This window comes from Pan troglodytes, chromosome 2 (genome assembly GCF_028858775.2).
Source record: "Pan troglodytes isolate AG18354 chromosome 2, NHGRI_mPanTro3-v2.0_pri, whole genome shotgun sequence".
In the NCBI taxonomy this organism is placed as follows: Eukaryota; Metazoa; Chordata; class Mammalia; order Primates; family Hominidae; genus Pan; species Pan troglodytes.
The window spans coordinates 122,527,715-122,545,329 of record NC_086015.1 but is presented as its reverse complement, the minus strand read 5'-3'; the positions used below and the strand labels follow the sequence as shown (position 1 = coordinate 122,545,329).

The following is a 17,615-nucleotide window of genomic DNA, read 5'->3' as shown; positions in this document are numbered from 1 at the left end:
CAATCTGATCTCTCTTTCTTTTCCCCACATTTCCCCCTTTTCTATTGGACAAAACCGCCATCGTCATCATGGCCCGTTCTCAATGAGCTGTTGGGTACACCTCCCAGACGGGGTGGTGGCCGGGCAGAGGGGCTCCTCACTTCCCAGACTGGGCTGCCGGACAGAGGGGCCCCCCCACCTCCCAGACGGGGCGGCGGCCGGGCAGAGGGGCCCCCCCACCTCCCAGACGGGGCGGTGGCTGGGCAGAGGCGCCCCCCACCTCCCGGACGGGGCGGCTGGCCGGGCAGGGGCTGCCCCCACCTCCCGGACCAGGCGGCTGCCCGGCAGAGGGGCTCCTCACTTCTCAGACAGGGCGGCCAGTCAGAGACGCTCCTCACCTCCCAGACGGGGTGGCGGCGGGGCAGAGACACTCTTCAGTTCCTAGACGGGTCGCCGCCGGGCAGAGGCATTCTTCATCTCTCAGACGGGGTGGCGCGGCAGAGGCACTCCCCATATCCCAGATGATGGGCGGCCAGGCAGAGACGCTCCTCACTTCCTAGACGGGGTGGCGGCCGGGAAGAGGTGCTCCTCACTTCCCGGACTGGGTGGCCAGGCAGAGGGGCTCCTCACATCCCAGACGATGGGCGGCCAGGCAGAGACGCTCCTCACTTCCTATACGGCGTGGCGGCCGGGCAGAGGCTGCAATCTCGGCACTTTGGGAGGCCAAGGCAGGCGGCTGGGAGGTGGAGGTTGTAGCGATCCGAGATCAAGCCACTGCACTCCAGCCTGGGCAACATTGAGCACTGAGTGAGAGAGACTCCGTCTGCAATCCTGGCACCTCGGGAGGCCGAGGCTGGCAGACCACTCACGGTCAGGAGCTGGAGACCAGCCCAGCCAACTCGGCGAAACCCTGTCTCCACCAAAAAATACGAAAACCAGTCAGGTGTGGCGGCGCACGCCTGCAATCCCAGGCACTCGGCAGGCTGAGGCAGGGGAATCAGGCAGGGAGGCTGCAGTGAGCTGAGATGGCGGCAGTACAGTCCAGCCTCGGGGCGGCATCAGAGGGAGACCATGCAAAGGGGAGACGAGGACCGTGCAAAGCGGGGAGGGAGATGGGGAGGGAGACAGAGAGGGGGAGGGGGAGGGGAAAAGCTGAGTGATTCTTGCAAAAGGTATATATTATGCTTCCAGGCATCATATGCTCAAGACCTGGGAACTATGTGGGTATAAGTAACTGATTGTATAACGCCACTGGATTAAATCCAGTAATGTCCTTTTTCACTAAATGTGGTTATACACCCTTACAGCATGTTACAAAGGGAACACAAAAAAATAAGTTTCACACTGGACCTTGTTCAGGAGCAGTGCTGACCTATTTCACTGACCTATGCTCAACTGCCACTAGGTGGCCCTCTTTTCCAGCTTCCAAGGGCCTACATTGGGCCTATGCGGCCTCAGTATAGCCTCAGATTTCCTGCTATGAAGCTTAATGAGCCCAGCACTGGCTCTAGCTATGGTTTGTTCCTTTTTGGGTGGAGTGGATGTGTGGTTCTTGGAGAATCTACTACTTTCCCGTGAGTGCAGTGGGAGACTATATTGGAGAATCTAGCTATCCTGACTGCCTAAACAGAGCCTACCATAATTTTTCACTCAAATCTTTAGTATAAATATAATTGTCTTTGCTTTCTGTAATAATATCTTTGAAGAAATACGGATTTAAAAAATCATTTAATATTCTCAGACCTGCAACATGGGAAAAATATTATTATTATTATCATTTTTGCAGTTGAGAGGGCTGAAATCTCGCAGGGTGATTAAGTTTATTAGCCTGTCTGAAGTCTCAGTTTCCCATTCTGTAAAATGGAAGGGTCTCTATCTCTTTCCTACTGCTTTGTGAGTATTTAAGGGGATGGAATTTGGGAAGCGCTCAGCACCCAGTCTACTATTGGCACAGGGTTTTAAAGCCACCCAGAGGCCGAGGCGTCAACCCTCCGTTTCCCTCCCGGTGCTCCTTCCAGCGCCTGGTGTGGTCGATTTGGCGGGGGTGGAGCGCCAGGCGCGTGCAGAGCCGGGCGGACCCGCCCCTCGGGCCAAGGCGGGAGGCGGAGCTCGTACTCAAGAGCCGCCTCCCGGGCGGCTGGGGCGGTCCCCGAGCTGCTTTCCGCGTTCTCTCCTCTCCGCGGGCAGTGCTAGCTCGCCGCGGCCGCCTCCGGGGTGAGTACGCTGGCTCCGCCGGCGCCCGGGAAATGCAGTTCCCTGGACACGGGCGCCGTGCGAGGGTAGCCGGGCGACGGCCGGGGTCAGTCCCAGGGCTGTAGCGGGGCGGGCGTGGGGATGACGTGGCGGCGTCCGTGGGGCAGTGCCGCCTCAGCCGGAGCGGTGGGCCGGGCCGGGGGCCTACGGAGGCCGAGCCTGGCGGGAGGCACCGGCTCAGGTGCTGGCGTCCCGCGCGGCGCCGCCTCTGCTGCGGGCCGGGGGAGCCAGACGAGGTGCTGCCAGGTAGGAAAAAATCCAGGGCTCATTCATACCCCAGGTCACGATTCCGGGGTCGCCCCCAGCACCTCTCCGCCGGGTGCATCAACCTGAAAAAGCCCCTTCTTCCTGGAAACCTTCCTTCTCCAGCGTTTCAACGGGGAAACTGATCAGCTGACACTAGCCCCAGTCCTGCGAGGGGCCGGCGACCTTTGACCTTTCTCCAAAGGGGTTGGTCACCTGGATTATAAAAGACTTCGGAGACAGCCATCCAGTGTTTGTTGATCTGTATCCCTTGATGTTCTGTCTTCCATTAGATAAGGGCTGTTAATTCTTGGTTTGAAAAAAAACAGACAAAGTCCAAAGGACTCTGCATCGAGAAGAGGCCTATGGGTTGGTAGCCTTAGGAGAGTAGTTATCAACAGTGGGTGGGCGTGCACCCTGTTGCAAAGTGTTCCAGAGTGGGTGAGAGATGGGGACGTGGAGGTGGTGAGGGTACTGGTAGACCTCCTCAGCCGTTTGGTGATGAAAAGGAGGAAAAAGAAGATGGTAATCTGAGCGTGGAGGCAAGTTGTGGCTTTTTTTTTTTTTTTAGTTTTTAAAGAAAGGAAAATAACACCTTTAAGATGCAAGAAAATCAAGGAGAGGTCAGGATGAATAGGATTCAGGGTCCGGATTGAGAAACTGGGATTCAGTAGAGGAGGGCTATTCCCGAGACCCAGGCGGGGAGTGCTGGAAGGTCTCTCTTGGGAGAGGAGATAATGCTTGATTGGATATAGTTCAGAAGTTTTTGGAATTTTGTCTTCTAGAGCAGGTTTGTTCTTTATGGAAATTGTAAACCCCATGAAATTGCAATAACTTTCGTCTACCTATAGCTTTGATCAGATTGAAAACATACGTTGTGAAAAAGTACTGACCTGGATTGAACTGTTTGACTACATAATCTAAGGGGAAGTGGATAGAGAGGGCAATAAAATCAGCTCTGTGGTTGTAGTTTATATGCCACTTAATATAATAAGTATTTAGTATCTACTTTAAGCCGAGCTAATAGTAATGCCTGCCTTTTCCAGAGATGCATGCAAATGTTTTGGGAACTAACCTTCTTTTTGAAGATCTTTTATTCAGTGGAAACATCCAAAGCAAATCAGTGATGGTTTTCTATTCTTTGTTTTAAGCCATCATTGAACAGTGGTTTCTAAAACCTGGCTGTGTGACTCAGAGTTACCTAGGTTCTTGATAAAAATATAATTTTTTTTTTTTTTTTGAGATGGAATCTGGCTCTGTGGCCCAGGCTGGAGTGCAGTGGCACAACCTTGGCTCACTGCAACCTACACCTCTCAGGTTCAAGCAATTCTCCTACCTCAGCCTCCCGAGTAGCTGGGACTACAGGCCCAGGCCACTACTCCCGGCTAATTTTTGTATTTTTAGTAGTGATGGGGTTTCACCATGTTGTCCAGGCTGGTCTGGAACTCCTGACCCCAAGTGATCCATTTGCCTCCCAAAGTGCTGGGATTACAGATGTGAACCATGGGCCCAGGCAAAAATATCAATTTCTTGACCCCACTTCAGGCCTTTGAAATAAAAATCTCTGGGGCTGGAGCCTGGGAATAGGCATTTCAAACACAGGCCACAGGGTTCTCTGGCACTGAAGATTACTAACAGCCTCTGAAGTTTTTCTGTGAGATTGGGGCTTTTTGGCCTATTTAGAACAGGTTTTCTTAAAGGTTATATGAATGAATTGTCAAACTTATGTAACTAAAAGTTATAATTCCTGTCTGTGATGTTATCTTTAAATTTTAATGTACAGTCGTCCTCCTTATTCTTGGGGGATATGTTGCAAGACTGACAGTGGATGCCTGAAACCGTGGATAGTGCCAAACCCTATATACGCTGTTTTTTTCTATATATGCATACATATCTATACTAAAGTATAACTTATAAGTTAGGCACAGTAAGAGATGAATAATATCTAATAATAGAACAGTTACAATATGCTGTGATAAAAGATATGAATGTCATCTCTTTCTCAAGATATCTTACCGTATTTTATTGTGGTTAACTGAAACCGCAGAAAGTGAAACCAAGGACTACTATATTTTAAAGGAAAACTATGTAGTCATTTTATCAGAAAACAATATTGTTTCTGTTGATGAAAACTCCATTTTAGAAAAATTAGAAGATACAGAAGAAATAGAAGTTTTCTCCTAATCCTGTAATTAAGAGATGACCACCAGTGACTATCATTTTGTATGTAAAAGGTATGCACACACACATGTATTGCATAATTGGTATTATATTTTATATACTTTTTTTTTTTTTTTTTAGAGACAGGGTCTCTGATGCCCAGGCTGGAGTGCAGTGGCATGATCTCAGCTCACTGCAGCCTCCGCCTCCCGGGTTCAGGTGATCCTCCTTCCTCAGCCTCCCAAGTAGCTGGGACTACAGGCATGCGCCACCATGCCAAGCTAACTTTTGTACTTTTAGTAGAGGAGGGGTTTCAACACGTTGGCCAAACTGGTCTTGAACTCCTGGCCTCAAGTGATCCTCCCGCCTCGGCCTTCCAAAGTGCTGGGATTACAGGCATGAGCCATCACACCCAGTCTTTATTTCATATACATTGTTATATCTTTTTTTCTACTTAGCTGTTATGAGCATTTTTCTGTGTAGTTATTGTAAACATTTTAATGAAAGCATATGTCCCATCATATGGATGTATTATAATTAATTAAATCAGATCGCTATTGTTAACATTTAGACTCTTCAATTTTTGGTTATTTTAGCAATGTTGGTTTGAATATCGTGGTATACCTCTCTGATTATTTTCTTAGAATACATTTCTAAATGATGGAATCAAAAACCTTTCAAATGCATTTTTAAAATCTCATTTTCACATATCTTCTTACTGCTTTTCCTTACCAGAGGGAAAACTAACATATCTGAAAGATTGATTGCATTCCAGGTCCATTCTCTTATATCAGTGGTTCTCAAACTTTAATGCAGATAAGAATCATTTGGGGAGCTTGTTAAAATTTCATTTTTCTGAGTCCTAGAGGCTGCTGTTCTGACCCGTTGGCTTTGGAGTGGGGCCCAGGAATCTGCAGTTTTAACACATTCCTTTATGTATTTGATAAAGGCTCTCTTGGAACCAGATGTTGAGAAATGCTTTTTAAATAAATGGCCAAACAGACTCAAAACATTTAGGTTACTTGTCAAAAGCCATTCATGCATCTGATAACCAGAATTTGAACTCAGCTCTTTGTGACTTCAGAGCCCTGTTATACCCGTGATCTCAGAGCTTTTTAAACCTTTTTAAGAAGGTTTAGGGTGAGGTGCCCCTAATGACTGCAGAAAGTAAACTCCTACTGACTCCACTGTTGGTTTCTTAGGGACAGCTGAAAGTAACATATAAGTACACAATGAACTTCTATTGGAACCTCCCATCAGAAATTCTGGTGAATTCTCTATTATGCTGCATAACATATACTACACAAAATAACTTTGGTTGTTTGGGTGTTGCAGGACCACCTGGCTTCATGTGTGGATTTCCACGGCTCTTGCCCAGAGGCGGGTACACTGTGTTCCAATGTGCCACGGAACTCACGCAGTGGCACTTTGTGGCTTCATGAAGGAAGAGGCAGGCCACGCAACACTTCCTCCCCAAGCCAAGGAGAAGTATCACTTTTAGAGGCAGAGGAGCGGAAGGCAGTGGGTGTGACCAAAAGTGCCATTTGTTAAAGGTGAGGACCCTACCCTTAGAAAAGTGTTAATATTAGTGAACTGAAGGGAGCTAGTATCGGGGTGAGCCTTTTTAATTTTTAAAATCCTCCTCAGATGGAATTTTGTACTCATATAATTAATCTTTATTTCCCACCTTCTTTTTTTGTGTTTCATTTCTTTTAGCAGTAGCCTGGAATTATGATGTGTCCTTGTGTATTTCAACTAGTATATCCTAGTCCGTCATTTGTTACTAAATTGAGTACCTGCTATGTGTCAGGTTGGTTTGAGGCACTAGGAATACAAAAACAATGATTCTCCTTGAGAATTAAGTTAATTTACTATCATTTGTTGACTCGGGTTATACCTAGTCTCTGACTCTTTATTTTTAGTTTTAGTTAATTTTAGACTTACAGAAAAGTTGTAAAAATGATACAGAGAGTTCACCTAGCTTCCCCTAATATTAACCCCTTACATAACCATACTACATTGATCAATACTATTAACTAAACTACAAACTTTATTGAAAATTCATCAATTTTCCTACTAATGTCTGTTTTTTTTTTTCTGTTCCCATTGTATTTTATCAAGGATCCTGCATTTTATTTAGTTTTTCTTTCTCCTTAGTCTCCTCCAATCTGAAATAGTTCCTCAGTTTTTCCTCGTCTTTCATGATTTTGATTCTTCGAAGAGTACCAGTTAGGTATATCGTGGAATGAACTTGTGGTGAGCGATTGGATTTCTCCACTACAAAGTTACTGTCTTTCCCTTTGTAGTTAAGAATTATCTTGGGGGAGATACTTTGAGACTATACTGTTTATCCTCAAATTTTTGCCTATTAGTTTAGCATCCATTGGTGAACCTTGTCTGCAACAGTTATTAAGTGGTGTTTGCCGAGAGTGATTTTTTTTCCATCGCTCACTTTCTTACTAGTTGGAATTTAAGAAAAGAGCCGTCCCTTCTCTTCTATTCATTTATTTGTTTGATCATTTTTATCAGTGTAGACTAGTGGATAGTCACTTTATCCTATGGGTTAAAATACAGTGCCATCATTTTTTTTCTAAATTACTCAAATGCTTCTAGGTTGGGCTGTTAGGAGCTTAATCTCTGGGTTTAAATGACTTGTACATGTAAATGGCTGTCATCATTTTGATCCCATTCCTACCCTGCCCAGGGAACCACTGTCCCTTTAGGATCTGGCCAGTGATCATTTAGAAGCCTCCTAAAGGAGTTGTAATTGGGATAATGAATACCAAGGCCTAAGGAAGGTGGGGCAATGTGTGTGTAAAAGGTAAACTCCTAGGAACTCTGCAGGAGTAAAAAGAGTAGCAAAATAATCAGTCTTTCTTCTGGTGTTGCCCCAGGGAGCCCCAAGGCATCAGGATCATGTGCCTGGGACAACATCAAGCCCACTCACATGCCCTGTGTCTGCAAAATTACCTGATAGGTTCAGAGATGTTGGAATGCTGATTTTGGTGCTCATAGCTGCTGAATGAACACACCCTTTCTCCTTGGTGCAAATGCTTAGTAAATATTTTTAGAGTGATACATGGTGTCCTCCCCACCCACTTTGGTGGAGTAAAAATGTGTGTGGTTAGAGATTCTCCAAGAATGATACTTAGCACTTACGTTTCCTTTCCTTTTGTTATAGCTTATCTTCCTTGCCAGATTTTAAAAACTATTATGGAAAATCTCAAGCATTCACAAAAGTAGAGAGAAAGAAAGGACTCTCAGGTACCTATCACTTATATTCAAGACTTCTCAGTATTTTATCCATCTTGTTTCATCTGTTCTCCCACTTTGGGATGTTGTTCTCATATTTGACAGGAAATTGCAGACATTGAGATCTAGAAAAAGATAGAAATAAACCCTGAGTACAAAGACTAGGCTTTAATTCTCTTTATATCGTTTTCCCTTTGCTTGAAAATAGCAGGTAGTCAGAAAAAGACTGGTTGAATTGAGTGGAGGAAAACCAAATATGAAAACATGACCATTTTTAACTAACTACGGGGCAGACTTCTAGAAAGGAAAAGAGTGGTAAATCTTGCCCTAAATAACTTCTTTCATGTTGCCTGAATTTGTTCTCAATACTGATGATGTAGTCCCTTGGCACTTCAAGACAGCCTTGACTGAAAAAGAAAATAACTCTGAGACTCTTGTGAGAATTAAGGGTCTCTCAATTACTTAAATGTTAGTGTAAATAAATGCAATATGATGGCACTTTCCCAAACACCAACCAGGAGTCACTTGCCCTAAAAATAACTTTCTTTAAAAAGTCATTATGTTTTTCTAATTATAAAAATATTACATACTCATTAAAAGAAAAAATGGAAATTACAGAGTTAGAAAGTAAAAATCATCTCATTAATCCCAGAGATAACATTATCTTGGGCAATATTCTGATAACATTTGAACATGAATCACATTGGTAATTAGAGCCAATAAATACATGTGTTCCTGGCCAGGCATGGTGGCTCACACCTGTAATCCCAGCACTTTGGGAGGCTGAGGTGGGCAGATCATTTGAGGTCAGGAGTTTGAGACCAGCCTGGCCAACATGGTGAAACTCTGTCTCTACTAAAAATAAAGAAAAATTAGCTGGGTATGGTGGGGCATGCCTGTAATCCCAGCTACTTGGGAGGCTGAGGCAGGAGAATCGCTTGAACCTGGGAGGCGGAGGTTGCAGTGAGCTGAGATCACACCACTGCACTCCGGCCAGGCCGACAGAGGGAGACTCCGTCTCAAAAAAGAAAAAAAAAAAAAACTTGTGTCCTGGAAATGTACCAGATATAACAGTGTACTTGGGTGCATCATCTCATTAAATTCTTAGAGCAACTTTGTGAGATAAATATTTTTCATCATTTTATAGCTGGGACACAACGGTGAGAGGGGTTGCCTCCAGTCACTTGGCTGGTCTCTCTTGAAACATAGATGGACAGACAGATGACAGACCCTTCACACTTCAGATGTTTACTCACAGGAGCCAAGGAAACCTTACTTCTGAACTTCCTTATGCTGGCTCTCTGTACAGTTTTTGGGAGAGCACTTAGACTTAGAAAGATAGGTAAGAATTATTTTTTAACTGGGTCAGATGTCTCAAAAGCAGGATTAGTAATGAAGGCCTAATACTTAAGTAATTATTAATAATGGCTCCTTGCTTTTAGAATAAATGTCTTACCTTTGAACAGAGTCTGTAAGCTGCAGTTGAGCAATGTTAGTTTATGAATATTCGCAGCTATTCTTGGGTAGGTTTTTTTGTTTTTGTTTTTTTAAATTACAGTCATCCCTCAGTATATGGAAGGGATTGGCTCCAGGACCCCTGCATCTACCCAAATCCATGCATGCTCAAGTCCTTTTGTCAGCCCTGAGGAACCCACATATTGGAAAAGTTGGCCCTCTGTATACACAGGTTTTGCATACCGGGAATATTGTATTTTTGGTCTGCATTTGGTTGAAAACAATCTGAGTATAAGTGGAGCCGTGCAGTTCAAACCCATGTTGTTCAAGGTTCAGCTGTATTTTTTAGAACAGTTTTAGATTCTCAACCAAACTGAGCAGAAGATACAGAGATTTTCCATGTACCCCGTGCCTTGGGTAGGTTTTTAAATCTCTTCCCACTCTGTAGAATGAGGGAGGTGGATGTGTGGTCTTTAAGATCTTTTCTGATTTCAACACTGCAGTAATTTTATGGTCATAACCTCCTTCCACTTGGCGATTCTCTCTTCCAGGGGACTCTCCCTCTAAAAATAGCTCTTAGAAAAGCCGTGTTCCCAGGGCTGGGTGCGGTGGCTCACACCTGTAATCCCAGCACTTTGGGAGGCCAAGGTGGATGGATCACTTGAGGCCAGGAGTTCAAGACCAGCCTAGACAACATGGTGAAACCTTGGCTCTACTAAAAATACAACAATTAACTGGGCGTAGTGGTGCACGCCTGTAATCCCAGCTGCTTGGGAGGCTGAGGCACTAGAATTGCTTGAACCGGGAGGTGGAGGTTGCAGTGAGCTGAGATTGTGCCACGGCACTCTAGCCTGGGCAATAGAGCGAGACCCTGTCTCAAAAAATAAAAATAAGAAATAAATAAAGATAAGCAATGTTCCCAGTCTGAATTTTCTAAGATTGAGATCCTTATTTTAAAAATTGCCAATCCTAGCATTTAAGCCTCCTACACTTAAGTCCACAAGAGGTTGTCTGATTGGCCCCAGGAACCTGATGACTTACTGTCACCTGGTGGGAAGAGAACAGACCTCCAGGAAGGCATTTGATCAGACAGTCCCTAGGAAACGGAAGGCAGATGTGGGAGAGAGGTAGAAGGCCCCCAAGGGAACCTGAATATTCAAGGGTCTGTGTTGGGACTACCCAGGCACCAAGGGGAGAAAAGAGGAAATATCCATGTGAAGGATGTGGAGCTGAGCACCTGGGCGGAGACCCCACGCTACCACTTACTAGTCGTGTGGGCTTTGGCAAGGTACTTAAATCTCTCCAAACCTTCCTTTCCTTTTCTTACCTGTAAGATGAGGAGACTAGTAATTCTTACATCATATGGTTAAATGAGAATTAAATAGGTTAATATAAGTGATTTTACCCCAGTGCATGGCACAGAGTAAATGCACATATAAATTGCCCTTTTTATTAGTTATTACTGCCTTCAGCATTGACTTCCTGTGATACCTTCACAGGACCCTGAACACAGGCCATACTGTTTAATTGCTTCCTGGGTCAAACATTCCCCAAGAACTAACCTCCCTTTTCATCTATAGCGTTGTGTTTAGAGAGAAATATTTTCTAGGTTTCCTTCAAACTAACCTGAAACTAAATTTTTGGAGTTGTATCCTTTAGTAAGTGTGAAACTATCTTGAGAGTTTCTGAGGTGGTGGTTGTTTTTTACAGGTACTTACTGCCTCTCTATTCACCATTAAAAAAAATTCACTTTGTTTTCGTTGTAAGACTGCCATATTATAAAATGATATATGTAAAATATATGTAAATATGACAATATGTGATATACAAAAATATATACATTTATATAAAATATATTAAAAATTCTAAAAATATAAAATATATTAAAATATAAAATACATTATTTTATATCTTATATTTTATAAAATATACTATTAAAAATTATTAAATAAAATAAAAATTATTAAAAATATAAAATATATTATTAAAAATTCTAAAAAGAAAAGAGAAAAAAAACCACCCCAGCTAATCCCATTCTCCTAATATAATTATTATTAGCTTTCTAGACTTTCTTTAATTGTATATATTGTTAGTTGTAATCATAGCACAGATATAGGGCTTACTTTCTGTTTTTCGATTTAATCATAAGTGTTTCCATGTGATTATTTAGCATAGAAAATATTTTGGTCTCCATTTTATTTGTTTGAGAATATGTTTGTCTATGGAGATTATCTATGCCCTAGCTTTAGCATTTTCTGTGTTCTGAGAACATGTTTAGAATTTGAGGAGAGACGTGATTTGTCCACACAGAGAGGATATAGTGGATGTTGCTGGCGGCAAACCAGGTATCCTTGTCAGGTAGCCTTTACCACTTTAGTGTATTTTCTCTGGTCCAGGGTGGGCCCTCAGCTAGGTGGTCTTAAAAACATGATTTTTGTCAATAAGAGCATAGCCCCCTCTTAGAAGTGAATTCATATTATCCCATCTCATGCTACTGAAGTATGAAATCAGAGTGGCAATTTATCAGCTGACAGTGAGAAATACAGTACAAAAAGTGGTGTTTCAGTGTGTCTACTTGTTGGTCAAGGTGGGATAACACTTTACGTATTAATAAATTAGGTCATCTAAGCCCCACGATAACTTTTCTAGGTAGATACTATTTTTATCCCCATTTTACAGATAAGGAAACTGAGGCTTAGTTAAATGACTGGCCCAAGGTTATGTAGCTGTTATGTGGTAGAGCTGTAGTTTCTGTCTAAGTCCAAACTCCCGATCTTAAACACTGTGCTGTAGTTTTGTTATTCTTACAGATAGATTGTTGACCTCCTGTTTGGGATTCTCTTAATGTTTCTTGACAGACTTCCTCCTGGCCCCCATTGCAATGTGCCCTGTGCCAGTGCCTCTTTGAGAATATAGCATTCATTCCCTGTTGTTGAGGACCATGTTTTTCTAGCTGTCACAGGGGAGAAGAACTTTTCCCTTTTCCCTTGTTTTCTCTTTGGGTCAAAATGTGCTTCTGTAACAAGGCTTCACATTTTTTAAATCCTCCCTTAAAACTGTGCCAGGAAGGGGCAACTGAGGCAGAGAACCATTAGGGCTATGTCTTAGGCTGTGTCCAGCTCAGGTCTTTGCAGTCTCCTTGTCTCCTTTGCCTATTTGTTCTGTCCAGCATTTGGAAATTGCTTCCCTTCTTGGGTGGCAGACAGCCTGGCTGATAACCTAGAGAGTGCTTCTGTGATCTATCGATGCTTGGAACCTCTAAAACCTCTGGTTTTCGAATCTCCAAATGCTAAGTGGAAGACCTACCATTACGGTTAGTCAAGGTCCATCGGGGATGGGTTTTCAGTTTGTGCTGGAGTGAATCATTTCAGGATAGAATTTCCATTTGAAACAACGTGTCTTTTGTGATTGCGTTTTAGATTGTTGGAGCAGAACTACTGAGAAAAAGCAGGCATTGTATCTTCAGTTGTCATCAAGTTCGCAATCAGATTGGAAAAGCTCAACTTGAAGCTTTCTTGCCTGCAGTGAAGCAGAGAGATAGATATTATTCACGTAATAAAAAACATGGGCTTCAACCTGACTTTCCACCTTTCCTACAAATTCCGATTACTGTTCCTGTTGACTTTGTGCCTGACAGTGGTTGGGTGGGCCACCAGTAACTACTTCGTGGGTGCCATTCAAGAGATTCCTAAAGCAAAGGAGTTCATGGCTAATTTCCATAAGACCCTCATTTTGGGGAAGGGAAAAACTCTGACTAATGAAGCATCCACGAAGAAGGCAGAACTTGACAACTGCCCTTCTGTGTCTCCTTACCTCAGTAAGTGTTCCTTTTTTCCTTTGATTAAGTAGTATGCAAACTTTTTATTTAAATATAATATGTACTTGCCTATATCAAAACATCTCATGTACCCCATAAATATATATATCTCCTGTGTCACAAAAACTATACATTCAAATAAAATAAATATAACATGTACAAGAAAGTACAAAACTCAGAAGTGTACCACTTGGTTAAGTTTCAGAAAATGAACATACTTGTTTAACTAGCATGTAAATTAAGAAATGGAATCTTGCTGGAACCATAGGAACTCCCATGTTTCTTTCAGTCACCACTCCGGCTTCAAGATTCTAACTCTACACATTAGATTTTTCCTATTTTGGAACTTTACAAATCGGAAGCATACGTTATGTACTCTTTTGTATTTGGCTTCTGTTGCTTAACATTACTTTTGTGAGATCTGTTCTTATGGTTGCGTGCAGCTATGGTGTGTCCATTTTCATTGACGTATAGTATTCCGTCATAGGAACAGACCCACTTTTATTATCCAGCCACAAAAGTCTCAGCAGCACACATTAATAGCGTCCATTGATCTAGGCTGGTGGCTCTGCCCCATGTGCCTCCTGTCCTCCTCCTGAAACTAGTGGGCCAGCCTGGGTATGTTCTCCTCATGGCATGAGCAGAGCACCAGAGCATGAGAGGAGAAATGCAAGCACATTCAAGCCTCAGTGGGGTCACATCTGTTGTATTCCTTTGGCCAAAACTATGGAGTCAAGGGACAGAGACTAGGTAAGTTTTTCAATGTGGTCTTTAGTGTTTATTTCTTAAATATGTTGTATGTTTTGGTTCACCTTTTATGTCTTGCCTCTCAACTTATGTTAAACAGTAAATTAGTCTTAAGATCAGGGTGCCAGCATGGTCAGGGCCCTCTTACTGGATATTGTCCTCACATGCCTTTCCTTGGTGTGTGTGCGCACACACATACATGCAGGGGGAAAGGGAAAGAGGGAGAGAGAAAGACAGAGATAGATAGATCTCATGCCTCTTGCTCTTTTTATAAGTGCTTTAATCCCACCTGGCACCTCCACCCTTATGATGATCTCATCTAAACCTAGTTACTTCCCAGAGGCCCCACAGTGGGGATTAGGGATTCAACATATGAATTTTTGGGGACACAGACATTCAGTCTGTGTACCCCTTTCCTAGTTGAGTCACAGTCCTGTATTGTATTCATATTGGCATGCTGCTTCTCTTTAGTCATGGAAGAGTCAAAGTGTTATTCCTGATTGTGTATTCCTTCACAGATTATACAAGTTGCAATGTAAAAATGAGTCAGGGAAATGCAAATTTTACTGGCTGATTATTCCCCTTGCTTAAAATGCTCACAGTATATTTAAACAGTAAATTCATTCATAAAGAATAGTGGGGCAGTGATGCATTACTGGGCAAGTACTGGACTAAAGGTGATGTGGTTGGTGATGACTTAAAATGGGCCATTAGTGACCCAAGGAGGGGCAGATCTTGAGAAGATGTTGGGGTAGGGGGAGTGATAGGGAGACTGATAGAGAGTAAGTGGAAGCAGATACTAGGTTAGGGCACGTAAAAAGTTATGACGATGAGAAGGTGAGCCGGGGGACTAGTTTATATTAGACCTGTTGCATGAGGCTCTTTGAGCGCGCAAGAACAGAGACACAGTCAGGTTAACGATGGGGATTGTGAACAGGCCACGCAGGAGACCATCTCAACAGCTACCCCATTATCTCTGGTAGCTTGATAGCCCAGCATCAGCTCTAGTACTTGTCATCTGTGTAACTCCATTCCTTACTGTTTGTTTTTAGGGCATTACTGACTGCTGTGTCTTGCATGTAGACCCTGCAGGAAGGCTCTCGTAGGCCAATTATTCTCTTTGGGTGGCTTGAAGAAGTTACTTACCTTGCCTGCTGTTGAGCAGAGCACCAAGGTGCCATTAGACACGTGAGCCTGGTCTAAGCAGCCATGGCCAGGGTAGGGGATGGTTACATGGAACAAGTCATGGCGACTTACGCACAGGAAGGGCCTATAACTGCTTTACTCAGAAGGGGATAGCTCAATTTGCAAGCATCTTGAGATTTTACAGCCTGACCAGTATACGTGGAATTTAGAAACAAACAAACAAAAAAACCTGAGCTGTTTCCTCCTGTGGATGGCTTTGGGTTTCATCTGTTTGGATTGCTTCCAGACACTGAGCAAATACTGTGCTCGATTGGAAACGTCTGTTGTGGTGGCAAAATGGGAGAGTTGTTGCAGTGCCACACATACCTGTTATAGCTGGGTTAGGGAGGGAGACTGGTTTCTACTTCTTTTTAGTGCTTTGCTTACAGGGAGCCAGGGTGGTTCCAGAGTTTAGGGAAGGGGTGGGAAGAGTGCCTTGTCCAGGAGCTTGATTCTGTGGAATGCTGTTGATATTTAAGAGATTTTCCCCTCCTCCTGGAATTTGGCGAAGGAAAAGAGGATAGACCAAAGTTGAAGTTACTCTATCTAGCCCTGCCCTTTGCTCTTACCAGAGATCACCAGGATATTCCCTCTTACAGATGGATCATAGAGCAAGTTGATTACCCAGCCACAAGGAAATGCTTATATTATATATCCGCCACTTGCTTTTGCAGCCAGTAACCTTAGTGACATGATGCTCTGGCCATTATCATGACTAAATGAGCCTTTAAAGTAATCATAATAAAAGCTGACATTTGTAGTACCCACTGTGAGCTGGGCAGTGTTCTTTCTATGCATATTAGCTCATGTAAACCTCAACACTTTTTGAAGTAGCTACTGTTATTGTCTGTGTCCTATGTTCATTGTAGGAGGCCAGAGCAAGCTCATTTTCAAACCAGATCTCACTTTGGAAGAGGTACAGGCAGAAAATCCCAAAGTGTCCAGAGGCCGGTATCGCCCTGAGGAATGTAAAGCTTTACAGAGGGTCGCCATCCTCATTCCCCACCGGAACAGAGAGAAACACCTGATGTACCTGCTGGAACATCTGCATCCCTTCCTGCAGAGGCAGCAGCTGGATTATGGCATCTACGTCATCCACCAGGTGAGCGTGGGGGCAGACCAGGGCCTGCCCTCGACCCTCCTCTCTCTGCCAGACTTGGCCATGTGACTGTTTGTCTATGTTGGGTAAAAGGAACATCAGACTATCGTCAAAAACGAGTTCTCTTACCTCATTTATCCTTAAAGGAGTAGAGGAAATTCTTGTCTCAGAGTGTGGAGTTATGGGTTCAAGTTCTGGGAAATTTTACTGCCCTTAAAGGAACCTCTGGAGGAAGCCTGTTTTGTGAGCCCTTCCATGTTAGCCAATGACTGCCCTCAGATTTCCCCGGAGGCTTCCTGGCCCCTTCTGTTTCTTTCTGTGCATGCCGTGCACTATATGATGAGATTCTGGAATTGTCTGTCATTATCGACCATAGCGACTCAATGGGGATCTAGACAGAGGATTTGAAAGAACATTCTGTATTAGTAGCTGCGGTGCTCTATGGCTGCCACCACATTTCTGCCCTGAACTTTGCCACTATTTATTATGTGAAACATGTTATGTTTGATTTTCACTTTCTGGATTCATTTATTTGACTTCCAGAAGCATGATTTGGTAGGAGCACAGCATAACTATCGGCTGCTTTTGAAGAGCTTACCTCTGAGGTCAGTGGAGTGGATGATTAAAGATACCTCTATTTGGCATTAAAGTTTATTGAAAGAAAACTAAGACATCAGTTTAAACGTCAGTGTCTAAACTTTTCACAATTATCCTTGGCCATCCAAGGAGGCCAAGAAGAGGGATAATTCCCCCTCAAATTCTTATAAATTCTAAGAATGTCAGCAAAATCATCACTACTGTTAGAACAGGTAATATTTCTTTTAGATAAAACTTTGGACAACTCAGAGGACCAGCTCTGCAGTATAGACTTGGTGATAAACTGAGGCTCTTGAAAATCAGTGTGCTTATATAGCACACCTATGTCTGTATTTTAGTACTTGGAACAAAATGTTACTATTATATTGTTTTATAGCTATTTTTGTTTTTAAGGTTGTTGGTCATAGTTATGATTTATTCGATTCTGAGTTCTTGCTCAGGACAGTAACCTACAAGGTATAGTACTATTTTTATGAATAGAAAAACATGTTTGCTTTGGGCCAGGCCTGGTGGCTCAGCACTTTGGGAGGCCAAGGTGGGTGGATCACTTGAGGTTAGGAGTTCGAGACTAGCCTGGCCAGCATAGTGAAACCCTGTCTCTACTAAAAATACAAAATACTCTGTTAAAATACTAAAAAAAAAAAAAAAATTAGTTGGGTGTGGTGGCACATGCCTGTAGTCCCAGCTACCCAGGAGGCTGAGGCAGGAGAATCACTTGAACCCAGGAGGTGGAGGCTGCAGTGAGATAAGATCACACCACTGCACTCCAGCCTGGGCAACAGAGCGAGATTCCATCTCAAATTAAAAAAAAAAGAGAAAGAGAAAAAT

At 43.3% G+C, this 17,615-nt stretch overlaps 1 protein-coding gene across 10 annotated transcripts in view; it reads left to right on the top strand.

Moving 5' to 3' along the window:
- The first annotated feature begins 2,043 nt into the window (after positions 1-2,043).
- The window catches only part of B4GALT4 (beta-1,4-galactosyltransferase 4), a 39,205-nt gene continuing 23,633 nt past the window's right edge, over positions 2,044-17,615 (top strand). For 2 of the 10 annotated variants that reach the window (XR_010155736.1, XM_003309935.5), the window contains exons 1-5: positions 2,071-2,193; positions 5,971-6,188; positions 7,817-7,899; positions 12,762-13,159; positions 15,961-16,193. Coding sequence is in view for 7 of the 10 variants with exons in the window: in XM_003309935.5 (XP_003309983.1) it covers positions 12,907-13,159; positions 15,961-16,193 (486 nt within the window). In the remaining 3 variants the exon portion in view is untranslated. Of the gene's footprint in view, positions 2,194-2,337; positions 2,479-5,970; positions 6,189-6,756; positions 6,892-7,816; positions 7,900-10,525; positions 10,631-12,511; positions 12,656-12,761; positions 13,160-15,960; positions 16,194-17,615 lie in introns of those variants that run through there. The other 8 variants (XR_010155734.1, XM_054680930.2, XM_063807044.1 and 5 more) reach the window with 7 other exon arrangements.